At 48.4% G+C, this 25,672-nt stretch overlaps 2 protein-coding genes and 1 pseudogene across 2 annotated transcripts in view; all 3 read right to left on the reverse strand.

Annotated features, from left to right (window-relative positions):
• Nucleotides 1-25,672, reverse strand: part of LOC138797152 (zinc finger protein 84-like) — an 863,099-nt gene that overhangs the window by 452,735 nt on the left and 384,692 nt on the right. The gene's annotated exons all lie outside the window — the stretch shown is intronic.
• LOC138797121 (zinc finger protein 850-like) overlaps nt 1-25,672 on the reverse strand; it is a 141,544-nt pseudogene that overhangs the window by 58,909 nt on the left and 56,963 nt on the right.
• The window catches only part of LOC138797206 (zinc finger protein 160-like), an 83,699-nt gene continuing 66,875 nt past the window's right edge, over nt 8,849-25,672 (reverse strand). The window contains exons 3-4 of the mRNA XM_069977043.1: nt 18,772-20,031; nt 8,849-9,412 (exon numbers count right to left, since the gene is read on the reverse strand). Of these exons, the coding sequence (XP_069833144.1) occupies nt 8,877-9,412; nt 18,772-20,031 (1,796 nt within the window). The 3' untranslated portion in view covers nt 8,849-8,876. The remainder of the gene's footprint in view (nt 9,413-18,771; nt 20,032-25,672) is intronic.

The following is a 25,672-nucleotide window of genomic DNA, read 5'->3' on the forward strand; positions in this document are numbered from 1 at the left end:
ACCTCCTCATGTTATGCTGCTCCTACAATCTAGTGGCGGACACATAGGAAGTAGTGTGGCCGTTGTCCTGTAAGTGGCGTCCCGGAGGACCACGTCTCCTTGTCTTCCCCCCATTTCCTGGCCTTTTCTTGGTCCAGTAATCTCTTATCGCCTCTTGTCGCCTCTTCTGATGAGGTTATCGATGTCTTTTCTGGTGAGGTGGAATCTTCTTCCTGATATTTCCGGGAGGTCACCATCATAAACCAACTCTTCTTCCACAAATGGAGGGCGTGGTCCCATAATATCAGCCACTGTCCCTACAGTCCCTCAGTACAGGTCAGTCACTTTGGTTCCACCTTTTCGCTTGAGCTTTGCCGTCTGCAATCAAATTATAACATCATTTTTGGTCTTAAAGGAGAATTCTGGCAAAACCGATATGTAGGTATGTTATTGGCCAACAAGTTATACGGCTTCTCCATAGACACTAATTAGAGGACACGCACATAGAGCTTTATTCCTCCATTTACTACTGCATGCAGGCTTGTATCTCTAACACGACCCACTGTATAAGTCAGAGAGGTGCGGGCTGCGGGGCGGCTGCTGCGGTGTGTGGGATGACAGCTCCCGGAATGGGGAAAGAGACCACCGGTGGTCTCTCCCATGCCTGCACCGGAGCGGTCATCATCTGGATAGACGAGTGCTGGGGAGCTGCTCTCACCGGCTATCCTCTCCTCCGTCAGACCTGTCTGCCCCTGCTCCGTCCCTGCTGGCCAGTGGTCTCTTTCCTGTCCTGCACCCTCCTATCACTGCTTGGGGAGAGAGCAGGCTGTGCCCTTCCTGCCCGGGCTGCCAGGACTGGGGGGGGGGGAATTCTGGCAAAACCTATATTTAAGCATGTTATTGCCCATACTGACTTACTGCGTCCCATCAGTGTCGGGTGGTCATAGTGATGGGATGCTGCGGGACAGGAGAGAGACCACTGGGGTGCAGTGACGGAGCGCGGGCAATAACATACGAAGATATAGATTTTGCCAGAATTCACCTATAAGCTTCCCAGAGATTACAGGCATCACAACAGTAAAAACCAATAGTATCGCCCCACTAGTGGAGGATTCTGATGTTATGTAATGTTCTGCAGGGTCAGGGGTCTGTAGGAATGATGTTATGTAATGTTCTGCAGGGTCAGGGGTCTGTAGGAATGATGTTATGTAATGTTCTGCAGGGTCAGGGGTCTGTAGGAATGATGTTATGTAATGTTCTGCAGGGTCAGGGGTCTGTAGGAATGATGTTATGTAATGTTCTGCAGGGTCAGGGGTCTGTAGGAATGATGTTATGTAATGTTCTGCAGGGTCAGGGGTCTGTAGGAATGATGTTATGTAATGTTCTGCAGGGTCAGGGGTCTGTAGGAATGATGTTATGTAATGTTCTGCAGGGTCAGGGGTCTGTAGGAATGATGTTATGTAATGTTCTGCAGGGTCAGGGGTCTGTAGTAATGATGTTATGTAATGTTCTGCAGGGTCAGGGGTCTGTAGTAATGATATGTAATGTTCTGCAGGGTTAGAGGTCTGTAGTAATGATGTTATGTAATGTTCTGCAGGGTCAGGGGTCTGTAGTAATGATGTTATGTAATGTTCTGCAGGGTCAGGGGTCTGTAGTAATGATGTTATGTAATGTTCTGCAGGGTCAGGGGTCTGTAGTAGTGATATGTAATGTTCTGCAGGGTCAGGGGTCTGTAGTAATGATGTAATGTTCTGCAGGGTCAGGGGTCTGTAGTGATGCTATAATGTTCTACAGGGTCAGGGGACTGTAATGATTATATGTGATGTTCTGCAGGGTCATCAGGCTGCGGCACCCCATCACACGCATCCACATTTCTTATCACCCTCAGGCTATGTTCACACACTGTTGAAATTTAGTGTCTGTCCGTCATTTAATGGCAAATAATTGTTGTTATTGTGAAACAATGGCCGTTATTTGCCATTAAATGACAGCCATTAAATTTCAACAGTGTGTGAACATAGCCTGAGGATGATAAGAAATGTGGATGTATGTGACTAAGGTACTGCGGGCAATGGGTACCCGAGCCTGATGACCCTGCAGAACATTGCATAACATCATCACTACAGACCCCTGACCCTGCAGAACATTACATATCATCAATACAGACCCCTGACCCTGCAGAACATTAGATAACATCATCAATACAAACCTGCAGAACATCGCATAACATCAATAAGGACCCCTGACTCTGCAGAACATTACATAACATCCTCTATACAGACCCTGCAGAACATCAATGCAGACCCCTGACCCTGCAGAACATTACATATCATCAATACAGACCCTGCAGAACATCAATGCAGACCCCTGACCCTGCAGAACATTACATAACATCATCAATACAGACCCTGCAGAACATTACATAACATTATTACTACAGACTTCCATGGCCCGGGGTGCTGTCAGGTGGTGGTACAGCAAGGTGGGCTTGGGGTCACTTATCACAGGACATGGGGGACAGGGAGGACAGAGAGGACAGAGGGGACAGAGGGGACAGGGGGGACAGCTGAGGAAGCTTTAGACCACGGCTGGCTTACGGTTGGCTTGGGGCTGTGGGTCCCTGTCTAGACTACCTCAGCAGGGGCAGTAAGTGGACTCACAGTTCTGTAGTACCTCCTGCAGATTCTGTGCAGCATAGCCAGGGTGCTCCGTCTGCCCCCTCTAGCATAGCCCCACCGGCTCTGGCACTAGTCGCACCGGCTCTGGCACTAGTCGCACCGGCTCTGGCACTAGCCCCACCGGCTCTGGCACTAGCCGCACCGGCTCTGGCACTAGCTGCACCGGCTCTGGCACTAGCCCCACCGGCTCTGGCACTAGTCACACCGGCTCTGGCACTAGCCCTACCGACTCTGGCACTAGCCGCACCGGCTCTGGCACTAGCCCCACCGGCTCTGGCACTAGCCGCACCGGCTCTGGCACTAGCTGCACCGGCTCTGGCACTAGCCCCACCGGCTCTGGCACTAGTCACACCGGCTCTGGCACTAGCCCTACCGACTCTGGCACTAGCCGCACCGGCTCTGGCACTAGCCCCACCGGCTCTGGCACTAGTCACACCGGCTCTGTCAGAACATAACACAGAATTCCCTTCAGCTGTGCATAGAGAATACAGGACATCACATGGGCTCTAGTGACACCTAGTGGTAGAAGTGCTAGAGCAGACTTTGGTTTTAAAGGGGTAGTGCGGCGCTAAACAAATATTCACAAAATAACACACATTACAAAGTTATACAACTTTGTAATGTGTGTTATGTATGTGAATGGCCCCCTTCCCCGTGTTCCCCCACCCATGCTAGACCCCTCAAGTGTGATGCACTATACTCACCTGATTCGTGTTGACCCCGTCTGCCATCTTGTGACAATGATGTCATCTTCGGGCGACCTGCTGAACCTCTCCAGCCGTCCCTCATGCCGGCCCCCCTCTGCCGCGTCATCAGCTGCTCAGCCGCGATTGGCTGAGCATAACTGTGCTCAGCCAGTCGCGGCTGAGCACAGTTATGACGCGGCAGAGGGCGGCATTTTGTGAATAATTGTTTAGTGCTGCACTACCCCTTTAAACATCAAGACACATCTAAATATACCTGACAAGCGCGTTACCCAGCAGATGGTATACAGCTCAGTGGACCCCCGCACCGGGACACTACACAGACTCCTGCAGAACATCGCACACCATGATTACTACAGACCCCTGACCCTGCAGAACATAGCACACCATCATTACTACTGACCCTGCAGAACATTGCATATCATTACTACAGACCCCTGACCCTGCAGAACATCACACACCATGATTACTACAGACCCCTGACCCTGCACATCATTGCATAACCTCATTGCTACAGACCTCTGACCCTGCAGATCAGCGCCACTTGGCCCTGCCCACAGCGCCCCCCAGTGCCGTCATTGCCAATGACTTCACGGAGGGGAGGGGCCTACTGCGCCAATGTGGGCAGGGAGATATAGCACAGCGCCCATGAAGCCCCGCCCATGTGGCACAATCCAGCAACTATAAAAAGCATTTATCACTGGACCGAGCACCGAGAAACCTATTATAAAGTCATGTAAGAAAACGGCAGAATTCAGGTGTTACATCTGTGCAGAGATGTCCTCATCCAGAAAGGGGGTGACGTGACGGGATCACTAAGCTCCTCCCACACAAGTCACATGAGCGTGATGTCATCAAAGGTACATAGATTCACTTGGGAATAGCATCTACCATACGGTGCAGTAGTCAGGTGCAGAGTATGGTGGAAGCTGCGGAGACGGTTTCTCCGGTCGCTCTTGATGGTGAGTGAGAGCCGGACGTGTCGGATAGTGAGGTGCAGCGTATGGGGGAGGCTGCGGACGCGGTTTCTCCGGTCGCTCTTGATGGTGGGTGAGAGCCGGACATGTCGGGTAGTGAGGTGCAGCGTATGGGGGAAGCTGCGGACGCGGTTTCTCCGGTCGCTCTTGATGGTGGGTGAGAGCCGGACGTGTCGAGTAGTGAGGTGCAGCGTATGGGGGAAGCTGAGGAGACTGTTTCTCCGGTCGCTCTTGATGGTGGGTGAGAGCCGGACGTGTCGGATAGTGAGGTGCAGCGTATGGGGGAAGCTGCGGACGCGGTTTCTCCGGTCGCTCTTGATAGTGGGTGAGAGACGGACGTGTCGGGTAGTGAAGTGCAGATGGGGGAAGCTGAGGAGACGGTTTCTCCGGTCGCTCTTGATGGTGGGTGAGAGCCGGACGTGTCGGGTAGTGAGGTGCAGCGTATGGGGGAAGCTGCGGACGCGGTTTCTCCGGTCGCTCTTGATGGTGGGTGAGAGCCGGACGTGTCGAGTAGTGAGGTGCAGATGGGGGAAGCTGAGGAGAAATCTTGGAGACGGTTCTGTGAGGAGCAGATGGGGGAACCGTACAGGCGGAGATCTTGTGAGGATGAGAGGTTATGTGAGGAGAGGGATCAGGGGATGAGGTCAGAAATATACGGAGGGGACAGGGTGGGGGCGGCCATCTATGTACTGGTTACCAGTATAACCTGTATTCTCTGGGTACAGGTAACTAGTGATGGGATCGGCAGAGAAGGAGCGAGGGGAGAGGTGGATTACTCATCAGCCGATTATGGATAGATTCACAAGGATTGGAGAGTAGCAAGGATGCTGGGAGACCACAGAGGAGGATAATGAGGCTGTGTCCCCTGAGGAAGGAGCAGGTCCAGGATACGTTACTGAGGAGGTGGGTGAGTTATGATGAATCTGTTTTGTCCAAAAAGCAGAAGGAGAAAGATATGTCTGATAGACACCCGGGATCCTAGATAGCAGAGAGGTGACGTCCGCACCAGAGAGATAGATGTAATGTCACAGAAGGAGGAGGGAGGAGAGGAGGTGGTGTGTGGTGAGGTGAGGTGACGCTGTGGGAGGGGTGAGGTGGAGGTCAGGGCTGGGTGTGCGACTGGCAGATGCTAGGAGAGGTAAGAGGAGATCCAGGAGATGATAGAGAGTTTGTAGGAGGACGCGGTGGGGCGGCTTGAGGAGGACGGGTGGAGGGACGGCTTGTGGAGCACGGGTGGTGGGACGATTTGTGGAGGACGGGTGGTGGGATGGCTTGTGGCGGATAAGTGGAGGGACGTCTTGTGGAGGGACTGCTTCTGGAGGACAAATGGTGGGACGGCTTGTGGAGGACGGGTGGTGGGACGGCTTGAGGAGGACGGGTGGTGGGACGTCTTGTGGAGGACAGGTGGTGGGACTTTTTGTGGAAGGAAGGCTTGAGGAGGACAGGTGGTGGGATGTCTTGTGGAGGAAGGGTGGACGGAAAGGCTTGTGGAGGACGGGTGGTGGGACGGCTTGTGGAGCACGGGTGGTGGGACGATTTGTGGAGGACGGGTGAAGGACAGGCGGAGGGATGGCTTGTGGCGGATGAGTGGAGGGACGTCTTGTGGAGGGACTGCTTGAGGAGGACAGGTGGTGGGACGGCTTGAGGAGGACGGGTGGTGGGACGGCTTGAGGACGGGTGGTGGGACGTCTTGTGGAGGACAGGTGGTGGGACATTTTGTGGAAGAAGGGTGGAAGGAAGGCTTGTGGAGGACAGGTGGTGGGACATCTTGTGGAGGAAGGGTGGACGGAAGGCTTGTGGAGGACGGGTGGTTGGACGGCTTGTGGAGGAAGGGTGGACGGAAGGCTTGTGGAGGGACGGCTTCGGGAGGACAAATGGTGGGATGGCTTGTGGAAGACAAGTGGTGAGGTGGCTTGTGGAGGACGGGTGGAGGGACGGCTTCTGGAGGACAAATGGTGGGATGGCTTCTGGAGGACAAATGGTGGGATGGCTTGTGGAGGACGGGTGGAGCGATGGCTTGTGGAAGACAAGTGGTGAGACGGCTTGCGGAGGAGGGGTGGAGCGACGGCTGGTAGAGGATGAGTGTGATGATTTGTATGAAGATGGGAAGATGCAAGGGGTTAGTTATAGATTGAAGAGATAATACCGGGAAAAACGCTGGTCCCAGTGGGAGGACTTCAAATTTGTATAATTTTATTCAATTTCACTCTTCTTATAAAATCATAATAAAATGACAGAAATAAATCAAAGTGACATCTCCCAGTCCTCTGTGTCTGTCTGGTGAATTCATCTGTGTGTTAATACATGGCAGACAGCAGGGGAGTAGGGGGCAGCTATTGGGCCGGAGTGGGGAGCGGGTGGCATCTATTGGGCCGGGGCGGAGAGAGCAGGGGGAAGCTATTGGGCCGGAGTGGGGAGCGGGCAGCAGCTATTTGGACCGGGCGGAGAGAGCAGGGGGCAGCTATTGGGCAGGGGCAGGTAGCAGCTATTGGGCCAGGGAGAGGAGCAGGGGGCAGCTATTGGGCCAGGGTGGAGAGCAGGGGGCAGCTATTTGGCCGGGGCAGAGAGCAGGGGGCAGCTATTGGGCCAGGGCAGGTAGTGGGGGCAGCTATTTGGGCGGGGAGGACACTATCCACAGACAGCAGTAAGCTAGGAACTGATCCGGATAGAGCAAAGTTGCAGTAAGCCTAGGAACTCTATCTCGCAGCGCGGTTGTCAGCAGAGAACCCACAGCATTTCCACTCATCCCAGGTTACAAGGTCTGGGCCTTGAGTCACCCTCTAGGAGGTCCCCCAAATCTAGTGGGCATAAGGTGGTGTGAAGACTAACAAAAGGTCAATAAACGGGCAAAAGTATTTTTCTTCTTCTAAGTACTCTTCTATCTTATCCTCTAACATCCCGGCAGAGCACAGTACTACTTGGCTTGAGACTCTCACGACATCCTCCTCTCTGCTTCTTTGTATCACTCAGCACACTACTCAGTCAGCACGACTGTATTCTACACTACATTCCTATCACAGATTCGGTGGCTGTATTGTCAAGTATTTGTCTATACGTATTATCAAGTGTATCAAGAGAAACATTCATTGTCAAGACACAACTGTATAACCCGCTGCAAGCACGTACTTTCTTAGTAAAACCAAACTCATTTATGATGAAGAGACTCTGTGATCTTTTGCCTTACACCGACACAGTACACACCACAACCATGAGACATTTCCCCTTTCTGTGGGTGGCAGTTCCGATAGTCCGGGAAGGTCACTACACCGCTCTTGCCATCCGTAATCACACTATCCCAAGGGACCCGTAGCAACCCGGCAGGACACAGGGGAAAAATGTACAACCAGCCTCCTAAAATAAAAGCAGGTGTGCCTCCACATCTGTGTGCCCCAGCAGCACTGGCTTCACGAAGTAACATCTCGAAGTCCAGCTGTATCTTGGCCAACCACCACCGGAGTCGCGTCACACACTACCACCTAGCAAGTGCCCAGCCGATCCTCCGACACAACAGGGGGCTCACACCACATATATAAGATGGCTGTAGCTAAAGGTGGTTGTACCATGAATTGGTCTCCTGTATATAAGGCGGCTGTAGCTAAAGGTGGTTGTACCATGAATTGGTCTCCTGTATATAAGGTGGCTGTAGCTATAGGCGTTGTACCATGAATTGGTCTCCTGTATATAAGGCGGCTGTAGCTATAGGTGTTGTACCATGAATTGGTCTCCTGTATATAAGGTGGCTGTAGCTAAAGGTGGTCGTACCATGAATTGGTCTCCTGTATATAAGGTGGCTAGGCCATAAATTGGTCTCCTGTATATAAGGCGGCTGTAGCTATAGGTGCTAGTACCATGAATTGGTCTCCTGTATATAAGGCGGCTGTAGTTATAGGTGTTGTACCATGAATTGGTCTCCTGTATATAAGGTTGCTGTAGCTATAGGTGGTCGTACCATGAATTGGTCTCCTGTATATAAGGTGGCTGTAGCTATAGGTGGTCGTACCATGAATGGGTCTCCTGTATATAAGGCGGCTGTAGCTATAGGTGGTAGTACCATGAATTGGTCTCCTGTATATACGGTGACTGTAGCTATATGTGATCGTACCATGAATGGGTCTCCTGTATATAAGGTGGCTGTAGCTATAGGTGGTCGTACCATGAATTGGTCTCCTGTATATAAGGTGACTGTAGTTATAGGTGTTGTACCATGAATTGATCTCCTGTATATAAGGCAGCTGTAGCTATAGGCGTTGTACCATGATTGAGTACGGTCACGGTTCAGAACACTTTGCTGTACCATTAGAATCTGTTTTACTATAAATAAAGTGTCCGTGTTATTGGAGTCGGAGTTCCCACTGGTACTTGGCAGCTACAGATATAGTCGGACGACTATTGTTATCGCAGCCGTCCCCTGCACTCAGGAGGAGCTGAACCTTTATATACTGTATGCTGGAGCATCAAACACGGACATGGAATAATAATTTGGCTGTGCAGCAGATCCAGACTAATTCCATTTCTTACATCTCAAACAGAAACACTGTTTATTTTTCGTGCATTCTCTGATGAGTTTCAAAATTTGTTTTCTTTGAACAACATTTTACACATGGCTTCATGTGAGTTTTCTCATGTCTAGCACAAGTTGATTGATCTGTAAAACATCTTCCACACTTTGAACATGAAAACGGCTTCTCTCCTGTGTGAATTCTTTTATGTATAATAAGACTTTGATTTTTTGCAAAACATTTTCCACATTCAGGACATGCATATGGCCTCTCTCCTGTGTGACTTCTCTCATGTATGACAAAATTTGCTTTACTTTTAAAACATTTATCACATGCTGAACATGAGTATGGTTTTTCTGATGTGTGACTTCTCTCATGCGCAACAAGCTGTGATTTAAGTGTAAAGCATCTGCCACATTCTGAACATGAATAAGGCTTCTCCCCTGTATGAATTTTCACATGTGTCCCAAGACCTGTTTTAGTGGCAAAGCATTTACCACATTCAGAACATGAATAGGGCTTCTCTCCTGTGTGAATTCTTCTATGAATCACAAAAGCTGATCTTTTAGTAAACGCTTTTCCACATTCATCGCATTGAATCCTTTTCCCTCCTTTTGGCTCTTTCCTTTTAGTCGCAGTGTGTGAGCGGTCAGGAGGATTATATGATAGATCTGTAGTGTGACGTCTTGGATATACAGTAATGGGGAGGAGGACTTCTCCTGAGGAGCGCTGCTCTGGAGCGCCAGCTTCTTCTTTATAGATCGGGGATACCATGAAGTTCTCCTCAGAGATATTACTGGGATTTTCTGTACAGATAAAAATTAAATTTTGTTATTTTTCAAAACCACAAAGTACAGAATAACCTGGATTATTTCTATTTTACTGGAAAGAAACAAGTTCGGGGGGGGATCAGCAACCATTGTGCGGCCTCCATACCTGGTATAGCAGCTCCCGGCGCCTCCTCCTCCTTCACCTCACTCATACACGGGGGATCGCCCCTCATCCTATCTTCTTCAGCTTCATCCTCCACTTTAATATTAGTCACCTGATCTCCCCCCTGATGGGACATATAGAACAATTCAGTACAATCCAGCAGACAGGAGGGAAAATCTAACACATCAACATAAGAAACCAGCAACATGTATCTATCAGCCTCATCACATCTATGAGTGCAGGAGCAACAACCACCGGGGGGCGCTATAGAGATATAGTGCTATAGCATCAGCCTCATCTACCTGCTGATTGTCTGCTGGGACATTTCCCTCTGGACAGTCCTGGGAATACAGAGGACGGGGACACCTCTCTGGTGGATTCCTGTCACTGCCTCCATCTGTAGGGAACACACAGGGAGACAATCCATTATACACTGCTACATGGCATCAGGAGGAGGAGGATGGGAGGAGGAGGAGGAGGAGGAGGGGAGGAGGATGGGAGGAGGAGGAGGATGGGAGGAGGATGGGAGGAGGAGGAGGATGGGAGGAGGATGGGAGGAGGAGGAGGATGGGAGGAGGAGGAGCACAGGAGGAGGAAGAGCAGAGGAGGAGGAGGAGGATGTAGGGGCCCCTCCCCCGGCTCTCTAGAATCAGGAAGGTCTCCTCTTACCTTGTGCTGTGAGGCCGGGCGGCTGATCCTCCATCATGAGCGGCTGCTCCCCCCGGTACAGATCCTTGTGTCCTTCTACATACTCCCACTCCTCCATGGAGAAATAGACGGCCACATCCTGACACCTTATAGGAACCTGACACACACAATGATCACACAGTCATCCCCCCCAGCCTGCTGCCTCCTGGATTACTCTATCATCTCCCAGCATTCCCCAGTGTCACCTCTCCAGTCAGCAGCTCAGTCATCCTGTGGGTGAGTTCTAGGATCTTCTGCTCATGTATCAGTGATGGAGGCTCCGTGATGGGGCCCCGGGCCCTGCTCCGCCCTCCTGACTCCTGGGGGAAGGCCACACCCTCCCCCCATGTCTTCTTCACTATGGTGTAATCCTGGGGATGGAGAGAGACAATGAGGGGACTGAGCCCAGTATTCCTGCCTCCTCCTCACTACAAAGAGGAGATTGTCCCCCTGTATAGAGCTCTAGTGAGGAGGAGGAGGAGGAGGAGACACATCTGGACTACTGGGGTCAGTGCTGGAGACCACCGCACCTACAAAGAAGAGACCAGATCCAGAACATAGAGCGGGGGAGGGAGGGAGGGGGCCAAAGAGCCCAGACAACAATGGTGGAAATCTAGAGAAGTTACCTCTCCGGTCAGCAGGCGGATGATCTCCAAGGTGACGTGTAATATTCTCTTACTGATCTCATTCCTGTCCTTCTCCATCCTTGGGGGTCATTCAGGAGGAGGAGCGTCTGGGGGAGAAGAGGAGACAACTGGAGCACAAAGAGGGTCTAGTCCTACTGAGGCCTTTATGTCACAGCCAGGGGCCCCAACCCATACAGGAGCCACAGCATATGTAACATCCCTCCTCCTGTAAGCTTACCTTACTGCTGGGGGGGGGGTCACACACTGATAGTAACACAATGTAACACCCCTCCTCCTGTAAGCTTACCTTACTGCTGGGGTCACACACTGATAGTAACACAATGTAACACCCCTCCTCCTGTAAGCTTACCTTACGGCTGGGGGGTCACACACTGATAGTAACACAATGTAACATCCCTCCTCCTGTAAGCTTACCTTCCTGCTGGGGTCACACACTGATAGTAACACAATGTAACATCCCTCCTCCTGTAAGCTTACCTTACTGCTGGGGTCACACTGATAGTAACACAATGTAACATCCCTCCTCCTGTAAGCTTACCTTACTGCTGGGGGGGTCACACTGATAGTAACACAATGTAACATCCCTCCTCCTGTAAGCTTACCTTACTGCTGGGGGGGTCACACTGATAGTAACACAATGTAACATCCCTCCTCCTGTAAGCTTACCTTACTGCTGGGGGGGGGGGGGGGTCACACTGATAGTAACACAATGTAACACCCCTCCTCCTGTAAGCTTACCTTACTGCTGGGGTCACACTGATAGTAACACAATGTAACACCCCTCCTCCTGTAAGCTTACCTTACTGCTGGGGTCACACTGATAGTAACCCAATGTAACATCTCCCCTCCTGTAAGCTTACCTTACTGCTGGGGTCACACACTGATAGTAACACAATGTAACATCCCTCCTCCTGTAAGCTTACCTTACTGCTGGGGGGGTCACACTGATAGTAACACAATGTAACATCCCTCCTCCTGTAAGCTTACCTAACTGCTGGGGGGTCACACACTGATAGTAACACAATGTAACATCCCTCCTCCTGTAAGCTTACCTTACTGCTGGGGTCACACACTGATAGTAACACAATGTAACATCCCTCCTCCTGTAAGCTTACCTTACTGCTGGGGTCACACACTGATAGTAACACAATGTAACATCCCTCCTCCTGTAAGCTTACCTTACTGCTGGGGTCACACACTGATAGTAACACAATGTAACATCCCTCCTCCTGTAAGCTTACCTTACTGCTGGGGGGTCACACTGATAGTAACACAATGTAACATCCCTCCTCCTGTAAGCTTACCTTACTGCTGGGGGGGTCACACACTGATAGTAACACAATGTAACATCCCTCCTCCTGTAAGCTTACCTTACTGCTGGGGTCACACTGATAGTAACACAATGTAACACCCCTCCTCCTGTAAGCTTACCTTACTGCTGGGGTCACACACTGATAGTAACACAATGTAACAATCCTCCTCCTGTAAGCTTACCTTACTGCTGGGGGGGTCACACACTGATAGTAACACAATGTAACACCCCTCCTCCTGTAAGCTTACCCTACTGCTGGGGTCACACTGATAGTAACACAATGTAACATCCCTCCTCCTGTAAGCTTACCTTACTGCTGGGGGGGGGGTCACACACTGATAGTAACACAATGTAACATCCCTCCTCCTGTAAGCTTACCTTACTGCTGGGGTCACACACTGATAGTAACACAATGTCACACCCCTCCTCCTGTAAGCTTACCTTACTGCTGGGGTCACACTGATAGTAACACAATGTAACACCCCTCCTCCTGTAAGCTTACCTTACTGCTGGGGTCACACACTGATAGTAACACAATGTAACATCCCTCCTCCTGTACGCTTACCTTACTGCTGGGGTCACACACTGATAGTAACACAATGTAACATCCCTCCTCCTGTAAGCTTACCTTACTGCTGGGGTCACACACTGATAGTAACACAATGTAACATCCCTCCTCCTGTAAGCTTACCTTACTGCTGGGGGGGTCACACTGATAGTAACACAATGTAACATCCCTCCTCCTGTAAGCTTACCTTACTGCTGGGGGGGGGGGGGGCACACTGATAGTAACACAATGTAACATCCCTCCTCCTGTAAGCTTACCTTACTGCTGGGGTCACACTGATAGTAACACAATGTAACATCCCTCCTCCTGTAAGCTTACCTTACTGCTGGGGTGACACTGATAGTAACACAATGTAACACCCCTCCTCCTGTAAGCTTACCTTACTGCTGGGGGGTCACACACTGATAGTAACACAATGTAACATCCCTCCTCCTGTAAGCTTACCTTACTGCTGGGGTCACACTGATAGTAACACAATGTAACATCCCTCCTCCTGTAAGCTTACCTTACTGCTGGGGTCACACTGATAGTAACACAATGTAACACCCCTCCTCCTGTAAGCTTACCTTACTGCTGGGGTCACACTGATAGTAACACAATGTAACACCCCTCCTCCTGTAAGCTTACCTTACTGCTGGGGGGTCACACACTGATAGTAACACAATGTAACATCCCTCCTCCTGTAAGCTTACCTTACTGCTGGGGTCACACACTGATAGTAACACAATGTAACACCCCTCCTCCTGTAAGCTTACCTTACTGCTGGGGGGTCACACTGATAGTAACACAATGTAACATCCCTCCTCCTGTAAGCTTACCTTACTGCTGGGGTCACACTGATAGCAACACAATGTAACACCCCTCCTCCTGTAAGCTTACCTTACTGCTGGGGGGTCACACACTGATAGTAACACAATGTAACATCCCTCCTCCTGTAAGCTTACCTTACTGCTGGGGTCACACACTGATAGTAACACAATGTAACATCCCCCCTCCTGTAAGCTTACCTTACTGCTGGGGGGTCACACACTGATAGTAACACAATGTAACATCCCTCCTCCTGTAAGCTTACCTTACTGCTGGGGTCACACACTGATAGTAACACAATGTAACATCCCCCCTCCTGTAAGCTTACCTTACTGCTGGGGGGTCACACACTGATAGTAACACAATGTAACATCCCTCCTCCTGTAAGCTTACCTTACTGCTGGGGTCACACACTGATAGTAACACAATGTAACATCCCCCCTCCTGTAAGCTTACCTTACTGCTGGGGGGTCACACTGATAGTAACACAATGTAACATCCCTCCTCCTGTAAGCTTACCTTACTGCTGGGGTCACACTGATAGTAACACAATGTAACATCCCTTCTCCTGTAAGCTTACCTTACTGCTGGGGGGGGTCACACACTGATAGTAACACAATGTAACATCCCTCCTCCTGTAAGCTTACCTTACTGCTGGGGTCACACTGATAGTAACACAATGTAACACCCCTCCTCCTGTAAGCTTACCTTACTGCTGGGGTCACACACTGATAGTAACACAATGTAACATCCCTCCTCCTGTAAGCTTACCTTACTGCTGGGGGGGTCACACTGATAGTAACACAATGTAACATCCCTCCTCCTGTAAGCTTACCTTACTGCTGGGGTCACACTGATAGTAACACAATGTAACACCCCTCCTCCTGTAAGCTTACCTTACTGCTGGGGTCACACACTGATAGTAACACAATGTAACATCCCTCCTCCTGTAAGCTTACCTTACTGCTGGGGTCACACACTGATAGTAACACAATGTAACACCCCTCCTCCTGTAAGCTTACCTTACTGCTGGGGTCACACACTGATAGTAACACAATGTAATATCCCTTCTCCTGTAAGCTTACCTTACTGCTGGGGTCACACTGATAGTAACACAATGTAACACCCCTCCTCCTGTAAGCTTACCTTACTGCTGGGGTCACACACTGATAGTAACACAATGTAACATCCCTCCTCCTGTAAGCTTACCTTACTGCTAGGGTCACACTGATAGTAACACAATGTAACACCCCTCCTCCTGTAAGCTTACCTTACTGCTGGGGGGTCACACACTGATAGTAACACAATGTAACATCCCTCCTCCTGTAAGCTTACCTTACTGCTGGGGGGGTCACACTGATAGTAACACAATGTAACACCCCTCCTCCTGTAAGCTTACCTTACTGCTGGGGTCACACACTGAGGAGCAGAGATCTCCACACACAACACAACAGCAGTGACTGCCCGACCAGGAGCTGCTCTGTATCTGGTAGATGCTGGACCTGTAGGACCTGTGATGATGTTACAATCATGTGACCAGTACATGAGGGGGCGGAGCTCAGCAGTGCAGGAGAGAAGAGATTGTGGTGAAGGACCTGTGATCATGTGACAGGAGTGGGTGGGGATTAGCAGTCAGATAGATAGATAGATAGATAGATCTAGCTTCCATCTCCCATAGAGCTTACTTTATGTGTCTCCTCCTCATAGATTGTAAGCTCTTGTGAGCAGGGTCCTCGTGTTCCTGTTCAGTTTATTGTCTATAATATAGCAGTGATCACTGTACATGGACATACTTCTGGGCAAGTTCTGGGAAAGTGGCCGGTGTAACCGATATCACAGACCTCATCTACGAGAGCGGCCGGTGTAACCGATATCACAGACCTCATCTACGAGAGCGGCCGGTGTAACCGATATCACAGACCTCAACTAACAGAGCGGCCGGTGTAACCGATGTCACAGACCTCATCTACGAGAGCGGCCGGTGTAACCGATATCACAGACCTCAACTAACAGAGCGGCCGGTGTAACCGATGTCACAGACCTCATCTACGAGAGCGGCCGGTGTAACCGATATCACAGACCTCAACTAACAGAGCGGCCGGTGTAACCGATGTCACAGACCTCATCTACGAGAGCGGCCGGTGTAACCGATATCACAGACCTCAACTACGAGAACGGCCGGTGTAACCGATGTCACAGACCTCATCTACGAGAGCGGCCGGTGTAACCGATATCACAGACCTCAACTAACAGAGCGGCCGGTGTAACCGATGTCACAGACCTCATCTACGAGAGCGGCCGGTGTAACCGATATCACAGACCTCAACTAACAGAGCGGCCGGTGTAACCGATGTCACAGACCTCATCTACGAGAGCGGCCGGTGTAACCGATATCACAGACCTCAACTAAGAGAGCGGCCGGTGTAACCGATGTCACAGACCTCATCTACGAGAGCGGTGTGCTTGGGATCATTGTCATGTGGAAAGACCCGGCCAAGTTTCATCTTCACTGCCCGTGCTGGTGAAAGGAGGTTTGCACTCACCATACACACATTCATGTACACGGATCAGTCGTCCTGGTCCCTTTGCAGAGAAACAACCCCACAACATGGCTTAAGCAGGGGGACCCGTCTGGCACTGCAGGATCTGAGTCCCTGGTGGTGTAGTGTTACTGATGGTGGCCTTTCTTATGTTGGTCCCAGCTCTCTTCAGGTCAGTCACTAGGTCCTCCGTGTGGTGGCGGTGTAGTGTTACTGATGGTGGCCTTTCTTATGTTGGTCCCAGCTCTCTTCAGGTCAGTCACTAGGTCCTCCGTGTGGTGGTGGTGGTGTAGTGTTACTGATGGTGGCCTTTCTTATGTTGGTCCCAGCTCTCTTCAGGTCAGTCACTAGGTCCTCCGTGTGGTGGTGGTGTAGTGTTACTGATGGTGGCCTTTCTTATGTTGGTCCCCGCTCTCTTCATGTCAGTCACTAGGTCCTCCGTGTGGTGGTGGTGTAGTGTTACTGATGGTGGCCTTTCTTATGTTGGTCCCCGCTCTCTTCATGTCAGTCACTAGGTCCTCCGTGTGGTGGTGGTGTAGTGTTACTGATGGTGGCCTTTCTTATGTTGGTCCCAGCTCTCTTCAGGTCAGTCACTAGGTCCTCCGTGTGGTGGAAGCGAAGTGTTACTGATGGTGGCCTTTGTTACGTAACGATGTCTACTACACCAGTTGCTCTCGCAGTTGAGGTCTACCCCTGATGTCTATTGCACCGGCCGCTCTCGTCGCTGAGGTCTACCCGTGATGTCACTTACACTTACTCCTCAGCGCCTTTTTTCTTTATTTTGATTAAAAGAGAAGTCTGGCGAATTTTATTAAAGTAATGTATTGCCCCCCAAAAGTTATACAAATCCCCCATATACACATTACAGGAAATGCTTTTTTCCCTGCACTTACTACTGCATCAAGGCTTCATTTCCTGGATAACATGGTGATGTCACTTCCTGGATAACTTGGCGATGTCACTTCCTGGATAAGGTGGCGATGTCACTTTCTGGATAACATGGTGATGTCACTTCCTGGATAACATGGTGATGTCACTTCCTGGATAAGGTGGCGATGTCACTTCCTGGATAAGGTGGCGATGTCACTTCCTGGATAACATGGTGATGTCACTACCCGACTCCCAGAGCTGTGTGGGCTGTGGCTGCTGGAGAGGATGATGGCAGGGGGACACAGGGCACTGGAGGGACACTGAGCATTCCCCTGCCATCATCCTCTCCAGCAGCCACAGCCCACACAGCTCTGGGAGTCGGGACATCCCCATGTTATCCAGGAAGCGACGTCGCCGTGTTATCCAGGAAGTGACATCACCATGTTATCCAGGAAGCGACGTCGCCGTGTTATCCAGGAAGCGACGTCGCATTGTTATCCAGGAAGCGACGTCGCCGTGTTATCCAGGAAGTGACATCACAGTGTTATCCAGGAAGTGACATTGTCATGTTATCCAGGAAGTGACATCGCCGTGTTATCCAGGAACTGACGTCACAGTGTTATCCAGGAAGTGACATCACCTCGTTATCCAGGAAGTGACATCACCTCATTATCCAGGAAGTGACATCACCTTCTTATCCAGGAAGTGAAGCCTTGATGCAGTAGTAAGTGCAGGGAAAAAGCCCTTTATGTGCATTTCCTGTAATAAGTGTATGTTGGTAATTTGAATAACACTTGGGGGACAATACAATACTTAAATTAAAATTTTCTCCGGTCTTCTCCTTTGATGAATATTTTTGCTGAACTTCTCCTTTAAAAGCAAATATGCAAATGAGCCTCTTGGTGCTCCCAGCGTCTGCTGCAAAGCAAGATGGACTCTGTTGCATTAGGACACAGTTCAGACTGAAGCTTAGCTTGAACTGGGAATGGGCCAAAATCCAAGTAGCTAAAAGATCGGTAGGAAGTGGCAGATAGCCGGGGAGCACAGACATGGTTACTGACTGACAACAACTGAGCAGAGAGGAGAGGAGGTGGAGACTATATATACCCTCAGGAGAACATGCCAGAAGGCCCCAGAGCCTGTGGGCTGAGCTATAAATACAGGTGGATCGGCACATGCCTGCCACTAGAGGGAGCCCAATCCTTCAGGAGGCCAGCTCAGAGCAAGAGAAGCTGAGAGAAAGGGAGATGATCCCAGCACAGGAAGGGGTAACGGACCCGGTTGTGTGCCGCTACACTAGGGGACAGTAAGGCCTCCTTCCCACCTGTATATTTCTGTTAGTACATTGTCTCAGTAGTTGTACAGCACAAAGAATAGTGGACATGGATAAATCTGGGGCACCGCATGAAGTTACAGGAACCATGCACATGTCCACATATGTAAAAAAGAAAACAATGTACATGCAGTCTATACTGTCTATTAATCACGGACAAACAAACAGAACATCAAAATGGCCTTTAATATATGTGGTTTTTCACGTGCCTCACACAACTTGATTTATCTGCAAAACATTTTCCACATTCTGAGCACGAGTATGGCTTCTCTCCTGTGTGACTTCTCTCATGTGAAACAAGATATGCTCTTCTTGTAAAACATTTCCCACATTCTGAACATGAATATGGTTTCTCTCCTGTGTGAACTCTCAAATGTTTCACAAGGTTTGACTGATTTGTAAAGCATTTCCCACACTCTGAACACGAGTATGGCTTTTCTCCTGTATGAATTCTGTTATGTTTAATAAGATGTGATTTACTTACAAAGCATTTTCCGCAATCTGAACATGAATATGGCTTCTCTCCTGTGTGAATTCTCTGATGCACAACAAGACCTGATTTATCTGTAAAGCCTTTCCCACATTCTGTACATGAATATAACTTCTCTCTCGTGTAAATTTTCTCACGTGTAACACCAGCAGATTTATCTATAAAACATTTGACTAATTTTGAACAAGAAAAAGACTTCTCTTTCTTATGGATTCTCTCATGTGTAACAACATTTGATTTTCTTGTAAAACATTTCCCACATTCTGAACATGTATATGGCTTCTCTCCTGTGTGAATTTTCAAATGTTTACCAAGGTTTGATGTATTTGTAAAACACTTCCCACATTCGGAACATAAATATGGCTTCTCTCCTGTGTGAACTCTCTCATGTTTTACAAGCTGTGATTTACCTATAAAGCATTTTCCACACTCTGAACATGAATATGGCTTCTCTCCTGTGTGAATTCTTTCATGTGAAGCTCGATGTGATTGATTGGTAAAACATTTCCCACATACCTGACATGAATATGGCTTCTCCCCTGTGTGAATTCTTTCATGTACAATACAATTTGATCGATTGTTAAAACATTTCCCACATTCCGGACATGAATATGGCTTCTTTCCTGTGTGAATTCTCTCATGTTTAACAAGTCCTTTTTTATACGCAAAACATTTTCCACATTCTAAACATGAATATGGCTTCTCTCCTGTGTGAACTCTCTCATGTCTTACAAGCTGTGAGTTACTTATAAAGCATTTATCACATCCTGAACATGTATATGTCTTCTTTCCTGTGTGACTTCTTTTGTGTGCAATAAGACCTGATCTTTTTATAAACTCTTTCCCACACTGAACACTTTTCTCAGGAGACGGTTCCTTATGGTCAGGAGGTTCATATGATAGATCTGTAGTGTGACGTCCTGGATGTACAGTAAAGGGGAGGAGGGCTTCTTCTTTATAAGAACCTTCAGCTTCTTCTTTATAATTCCGAGATAACATAATGTTTTCTGTTAGGATTAGACATTGATTGTGTTATTTTTTTTTTTCTAAACAACAAATGTATAAAACTGTATGACATTACAATTTCTAGGTAAGGTGACCCGCATTTCTCTCCTAGATTAGTTACAGCCAGTAGTGGAGCCAACAGGATGCAGACTCCTCCACATCTCACGGCTATCGTCACATTTACATTTAATAGGGAACATAAACCAATCATCTAGTTCATCATCAGTGACTTAAGGGCGGAGGTAATTATAAAACGTCCACGTCCTCATAAACCTATAGGACACATTATACTATATTATACACACACACACACACACTATATATATATATATATATATATATATATATATATATATATATCACACACACACACACACACACACACACACACACGAATCCCAGAGTGTACAGAGTGAGGACGGTGTGACGGCCGCTGTGCTTAGTGTAACGTAAAGGACAAAACCAGACAGACCTGGAGCAAGAAACAAGACTCTCCTATACACAAGGCACCGAGGAGGAGAAGGAGGAAGGAGAGGAGAAGGATGGGAGGAGGAGAAGGAAGAGGGGGAGGAGGAGAAGGAAGAGGAGGAGGAGGAAGGAGAGGAGGAGGGAGAGGAGAAGGATGGGAGGAGGAGAAGGATGGGAGGAGGAGAAGGAGGAGGAGGAAGAGACGCTAAAATTATTATGTTAATTTGTTTTCCCTAAGACCCATTGGCATCACAACATATGGGGTAAATTCGCCCCTGCGAGCCCCTGGGACGAAGGAATATTTAATGAAAAAATAACAATTAAATTTTAATCCCCTCCTCCATGAGGTATAAATAGGCTCCACCTCCCCCTAGACCTCAGTCTAATTATAAAGAAACATAAAACACAGGGAGGGAGTCTTGTGATGCCAATGGGTCTTAGGGAAAACAAATTAACATAATAATTTTAGCTTCCCTTACGTCCCATTGGCATCACAACATATGGGGAATTAGCAAGCATTATCCCCAATGGGCGGGTTATTTATTACGTCCGCATTAAGAACAGATCTTGCAAAGGTTGTTCTTGACAAGAAAGAAGTATCCAGCCTGAAATATCTCACAAAGGTAGTCAAAGACGACCAGGTAGCTGCCTGTCATATGTCCTCAAGTGGCACAGCAGCACGCTCTGCCCAAGTGGAGGCCACAGCTCTAGTAGAGTGAGCCCTGGTAAATTCTGGTGGATCCAGATCAGCAGAGGAGTAACATAAGGCAATGGAATCACAGATCCATCTGGATATTGAAGGTTTTGAAGCCTTCCTCCCCTTGTTCTTTCCTGCGAAAGGGATAAAGTAATTCTCATCTTTACGAAAATCACCTACTCTATGTAGATAGATCTTGATAGCTCTGGATACGTCCAATAAAGAAAGATCCAAGTCTTCTTTAGATGATCCAGTAGGAGAAAATACAGGCAATACTATTGGCTGGTTGATGTTGGCAAATGAAGCCACCATAGGCAGGAATCCTGGAAGGAACCTAAGGATAACTTTGTCTTGGGAAAAAATCACGTATGGAGGTGCGGAGCCAAGGGCTTGAAGTTCTCCAACTCTCTTAGCAGAGGTAATGGCTAGTAAAAGAGAAACTTTCAATGTTAACTTGAAGTCTACTTCCTCCCAAGGCTTAAAGGAAGGAAGACACAGGCGTCTCAACACAAAGGATAAGTCCCATGGGTCTACCTGCTTTACCAGGTTAGGCCTAGTCTAGCCTTAACAAAATTCTTTACCTCCAAGATCTGAAAGAAACGTGAGTTTAGGTGTGCAGAGAGGGCTGCTATCTGCACCTTGATGGAACTAGGTTTTAACCCTTTATAGAAACCTTCCTGTAAAAACTCCAATGACTGTGGAGTAGAAGGTTTAAGTCCATCAATACTCCTGCTTGCACACCAATCTTGAAAATCTTCCAAATACGTGCATAAGATTTATTTGTAGTGCTACTACGAGCGTGAGAAAGAGTATACTATACCTTCTCAGAAGAACTAGAGTCTAATATGGTCCTCTCAGTCTCCAAGCTGTCAAGCTGAGGCTGGAAGATTCCTGCACAGATGTTGACCCTGGAATATTAGATCCGGATGCAGAGGTAACCTCCAAAATTCCCCTCTGCTCATATTCATGGGCAGGGTGAACCATGACCCCTTCGGCCAGAAGGGAGTTATTATTATTACTGACGACTGATCTAGACTGATCTTCGTCAAACTCTGGGAATCATGGCTATGGGAGGAAAGATATACGCCAGCTGGTATGTCCATGGTATTGTCATTGAGTCCACTACCGTGGGATTGTCTGCCCTGTAAAGGGAACAGAAATTCCTCAGTTTGGCATTGCTTGCTGATGCCATGAGGTCTCTCTGAGGAAGCCCCCACCTCTGGGTTAACTGAATGAACACTCTCCTTGAGAGAGACCATTCCCCCGGTAATGTCAGGCCTCGACTCAATCCGCCAATATATTGTCGACACCCCTGATATGAATCGCAGAGAGTCTGGTTTTTCTGGTTTCTGCCCAACAGAAAAATCTTCTCTACTTCCCTGAGGAGAGAAGGGGATCTGGTACCTCCCTGTTTAGGTACGCCACACAGGTCCTGTCGTTCATCCGGATTCTGACTGCTCTCTGTAAAATAGGAGGAGAAAAATTAAGAAGAGCTAGGTAAATCACTCTGAGCTCCCTCACGTTGGAGGGCAGAGCGGATTCCTGTTGACTCCAAGATCCTGCAGTCGTGATGACTGTCAGATGAGCTCCCCAACCTGTTCCTGAAGCATCTGTCGTGATGGTTATCCAGTGTGGTTCTGAAAATAAAACTCCATGTTTGACTTGTCTCCACCACATTAGAGAATGTCTTGTTTGAGTTGATAGAACATGCATCGCATCCAAGTCCTTCAGTCCTCGGTTCCATACTGTTAGTGCTTCTCTCTGAAGAAATCTCATGTGCCATAACGCCCATGGCACCGCGTCCGCAGCTGAGGTAAGGAGCCCTAGAAAGCGCATTTATGTTCTTATGGATACCTGACGAGGAGGAATTAGGAATTAAGTCTGATTTCTCTATGTTGATAAGCCAACCTAATTGTTGAAGTATGTCCTGGACATAGTTCAACTGAACTCTCAGAAGATCCTGAGTCTGAGTCATAATCAACCAATCGTCCAGGTAAGGGATAACTTTAACCCCTGTAAACGGAAGCGAACCATCATGGTGACACTACCTTTGTGAAAACAAAGGGTGCGGAGGTATTCCGGATGGAAGGACTTTGAATTGTAAGTGTCTTACCTTCCCCTGGATTTGGATGGCGAAGGCTCTCCTGTGAGCCTTCAGAATCGGTACATGAAGATATGCATCCGGTAGATCTATGGTGACCATAAAATCTCCCTCCTGGAGGATAGATTTTACCGATCTTATGTTCTCCATGTGGAACGTCTTCTTTATGATGCACCTGTTTAGATATCGCAAATCTATAATAAGCCTCCAATTTCCGGATGGCTTCAGCACTAGTAACACTGGGGAGTAAACTCCCTGACCGATCTCGGATAAAGGAACATCCTCTAGAGCCTCAATGGAAAGGAGGTAAAGAATTTCTGTCTCTAGGACTAAGTGTCTTTCTGGCTTAAGATTTCTTGACAGAAGAAATCTTGGAGAAGGAAGAGATGATAAATGAAGGACATAACCATTTTGAATAATATTTAACACCCAGTGATCTTTTCTTAATTCTTCCCAGCCAGGGAGAAACAAACTCAGACGTGTCCCCACTGGACAGCTTCTGTGTCAGAAGTCTGGTTTCTTGTTGGTGTCCTTATTCTGCTGCTTCCCAGAACCTCTTCTGGAATAGTTTCTTCCTCGACCTCTGTACTGGTATCTCCCTTTGCCTCGCTGAGGAGATTTTGCTCTGCGAAAGGAATCACCGCTCTTATAGGACAATGGTAGGGACTTCCCCTCCTTGTCAGACAATTCCTCCATTAATTTATCCAGCTCAGAGCCAAACAGCCTACCTGGCTGGAACTCCATATTACAGAGCTGAATTTTGGAGTTAGCATCTCCAACCCAGGGTTTTAACCATAGCGCCCTTCGGCAGCGGTTGAGAGCGTACTAGTTTTTTTACGCTAACCTGGTTCCCTGAGATGCATCATCGCAGAGGAAGTCAATGGCCATAATGACCTTTTTTAAGGAGCGAAGGACCTTGTCCCTGCTAGCTCTACCTTCCAAATTTTCCTGGACCTTGGTCAGCCCTCTTCTTAGGCTTCTAGAAACCTCAAAGAAGAAATGGAGACTGCCCCTTGGGCTGCCGCTGCCGTATATGATCTCTTGAGGGCTACCTCCACCCTTCTATCCATCGGATCCTTAAGATTGGATCCGTCCTCCGCAGGCAGCACAGTACATTTTGACAGTTTGGCTATGGCCGGGTCCACCTTTGGAGGCTCAATCCAGTCCTTACATTGTTCTTCCTTGAGAACATATAAGGTCTTAAACCTCTTGCTCAAACCCGGAGCCTTTTCCGGTTCCTTCCATTCCGCCTGTAACATAGACACTGAAGTCTTACCCACAGAAAAAGCCCTAGGCTTTTTTGAGGACGACCAATCCTATCCTCTTCTATTTCCTCAGGGTGTATTTCAGCCTGCACAGCTTAGCAGAGCTTGTGAATTCTATCAGCTGTGAAATACCCCCTGAATAATTCTTTCTCATCTTCAGAAGTAGAAGAGGTTTCAGAAGAAGATGATGACTTAACTTCATCAATCACAGTAAAACTGAAAATGACCATAATCCTACAGCCATAAAGTAATATACTCACAGGCTGGGAGTAGAGAGAGAAATACTCCGTTTGGTCTTTAACTTAGGACACGGGCGGCGATTCTCATTAGCCGCTAAAGTCTTTTGCACATAGTCCTTGACCCATACAACTACATCCTGAACATCAGGCTCCTCATAGGTTTAGGTCTGCATGAAGGACAGCGTACTTAGGCATTATAAATATTTTTAGGCATTATAAATATTTTTAGGCATTCATAAATATTTTTATGAAAGAAAGGATGAATCTTATCTGGAAAAAATGATCCTCCTATGGTATCCATAGCCGTCAGGTAGAGGAGTCTCACACTCGGCACATGAAGTGCTTCCTTAGAAGGTCTTTTGCCAGCAGCAGGACTGGTCTCCATTTCAGACATCTGCAAATAATCAATGTATTACAATACATATAAACCACTAGCCTGGCTAGAGTGATATCGGAAAGAGACACTAGGTGGCAGCAACACTTACTTTTAAGCATATAGAAGAGAGATCGCAGCACTTTGCACTCAGATGTTTTCTATTAGATTCAAATGAGCCACAGAAAATCCTTCCAGAGGAAGACAGCCAGACCTAGAGGTAGCAACAGCTTACCTTCTGCCTTGAACACACAGCTAATCCGGCATGCAGAGAGACGCGCCGCTGCCGGCCCCCGGAAGTGACATGACACTGATGCCGCAGTGCTGAGATGCACGCAGCGCCGATGCGTTCCACAGTCGAACGCGACTGGAAGAAAAGCCAGCGGCTCCGGTGACACGCAGAGTGCGTTCCAAGACGCACTAGGTAAGAAAAACTTAAAAGCTAAGACCTGCAGAAGCAAATATCAGGATACTACCTGGACACCGGCTCCAGCGGCATC

The sequence above is a fragment of the Dendropsophus ebraccatus genome, chromosome 7, assembly GCF_027789765.1.
Source record: "Dendropsophus ebraccatus isolate aDenEbr1 chromosome 7, aDenEbr1.pat, whole genome shotgun sequence".
Taxonomy (NCBI): Eukaryota; Metazoa; Chordata; class Amphibia; order Anura; family Hylidae; genus Dendropsophus; species Dendropsophus ebraccatus.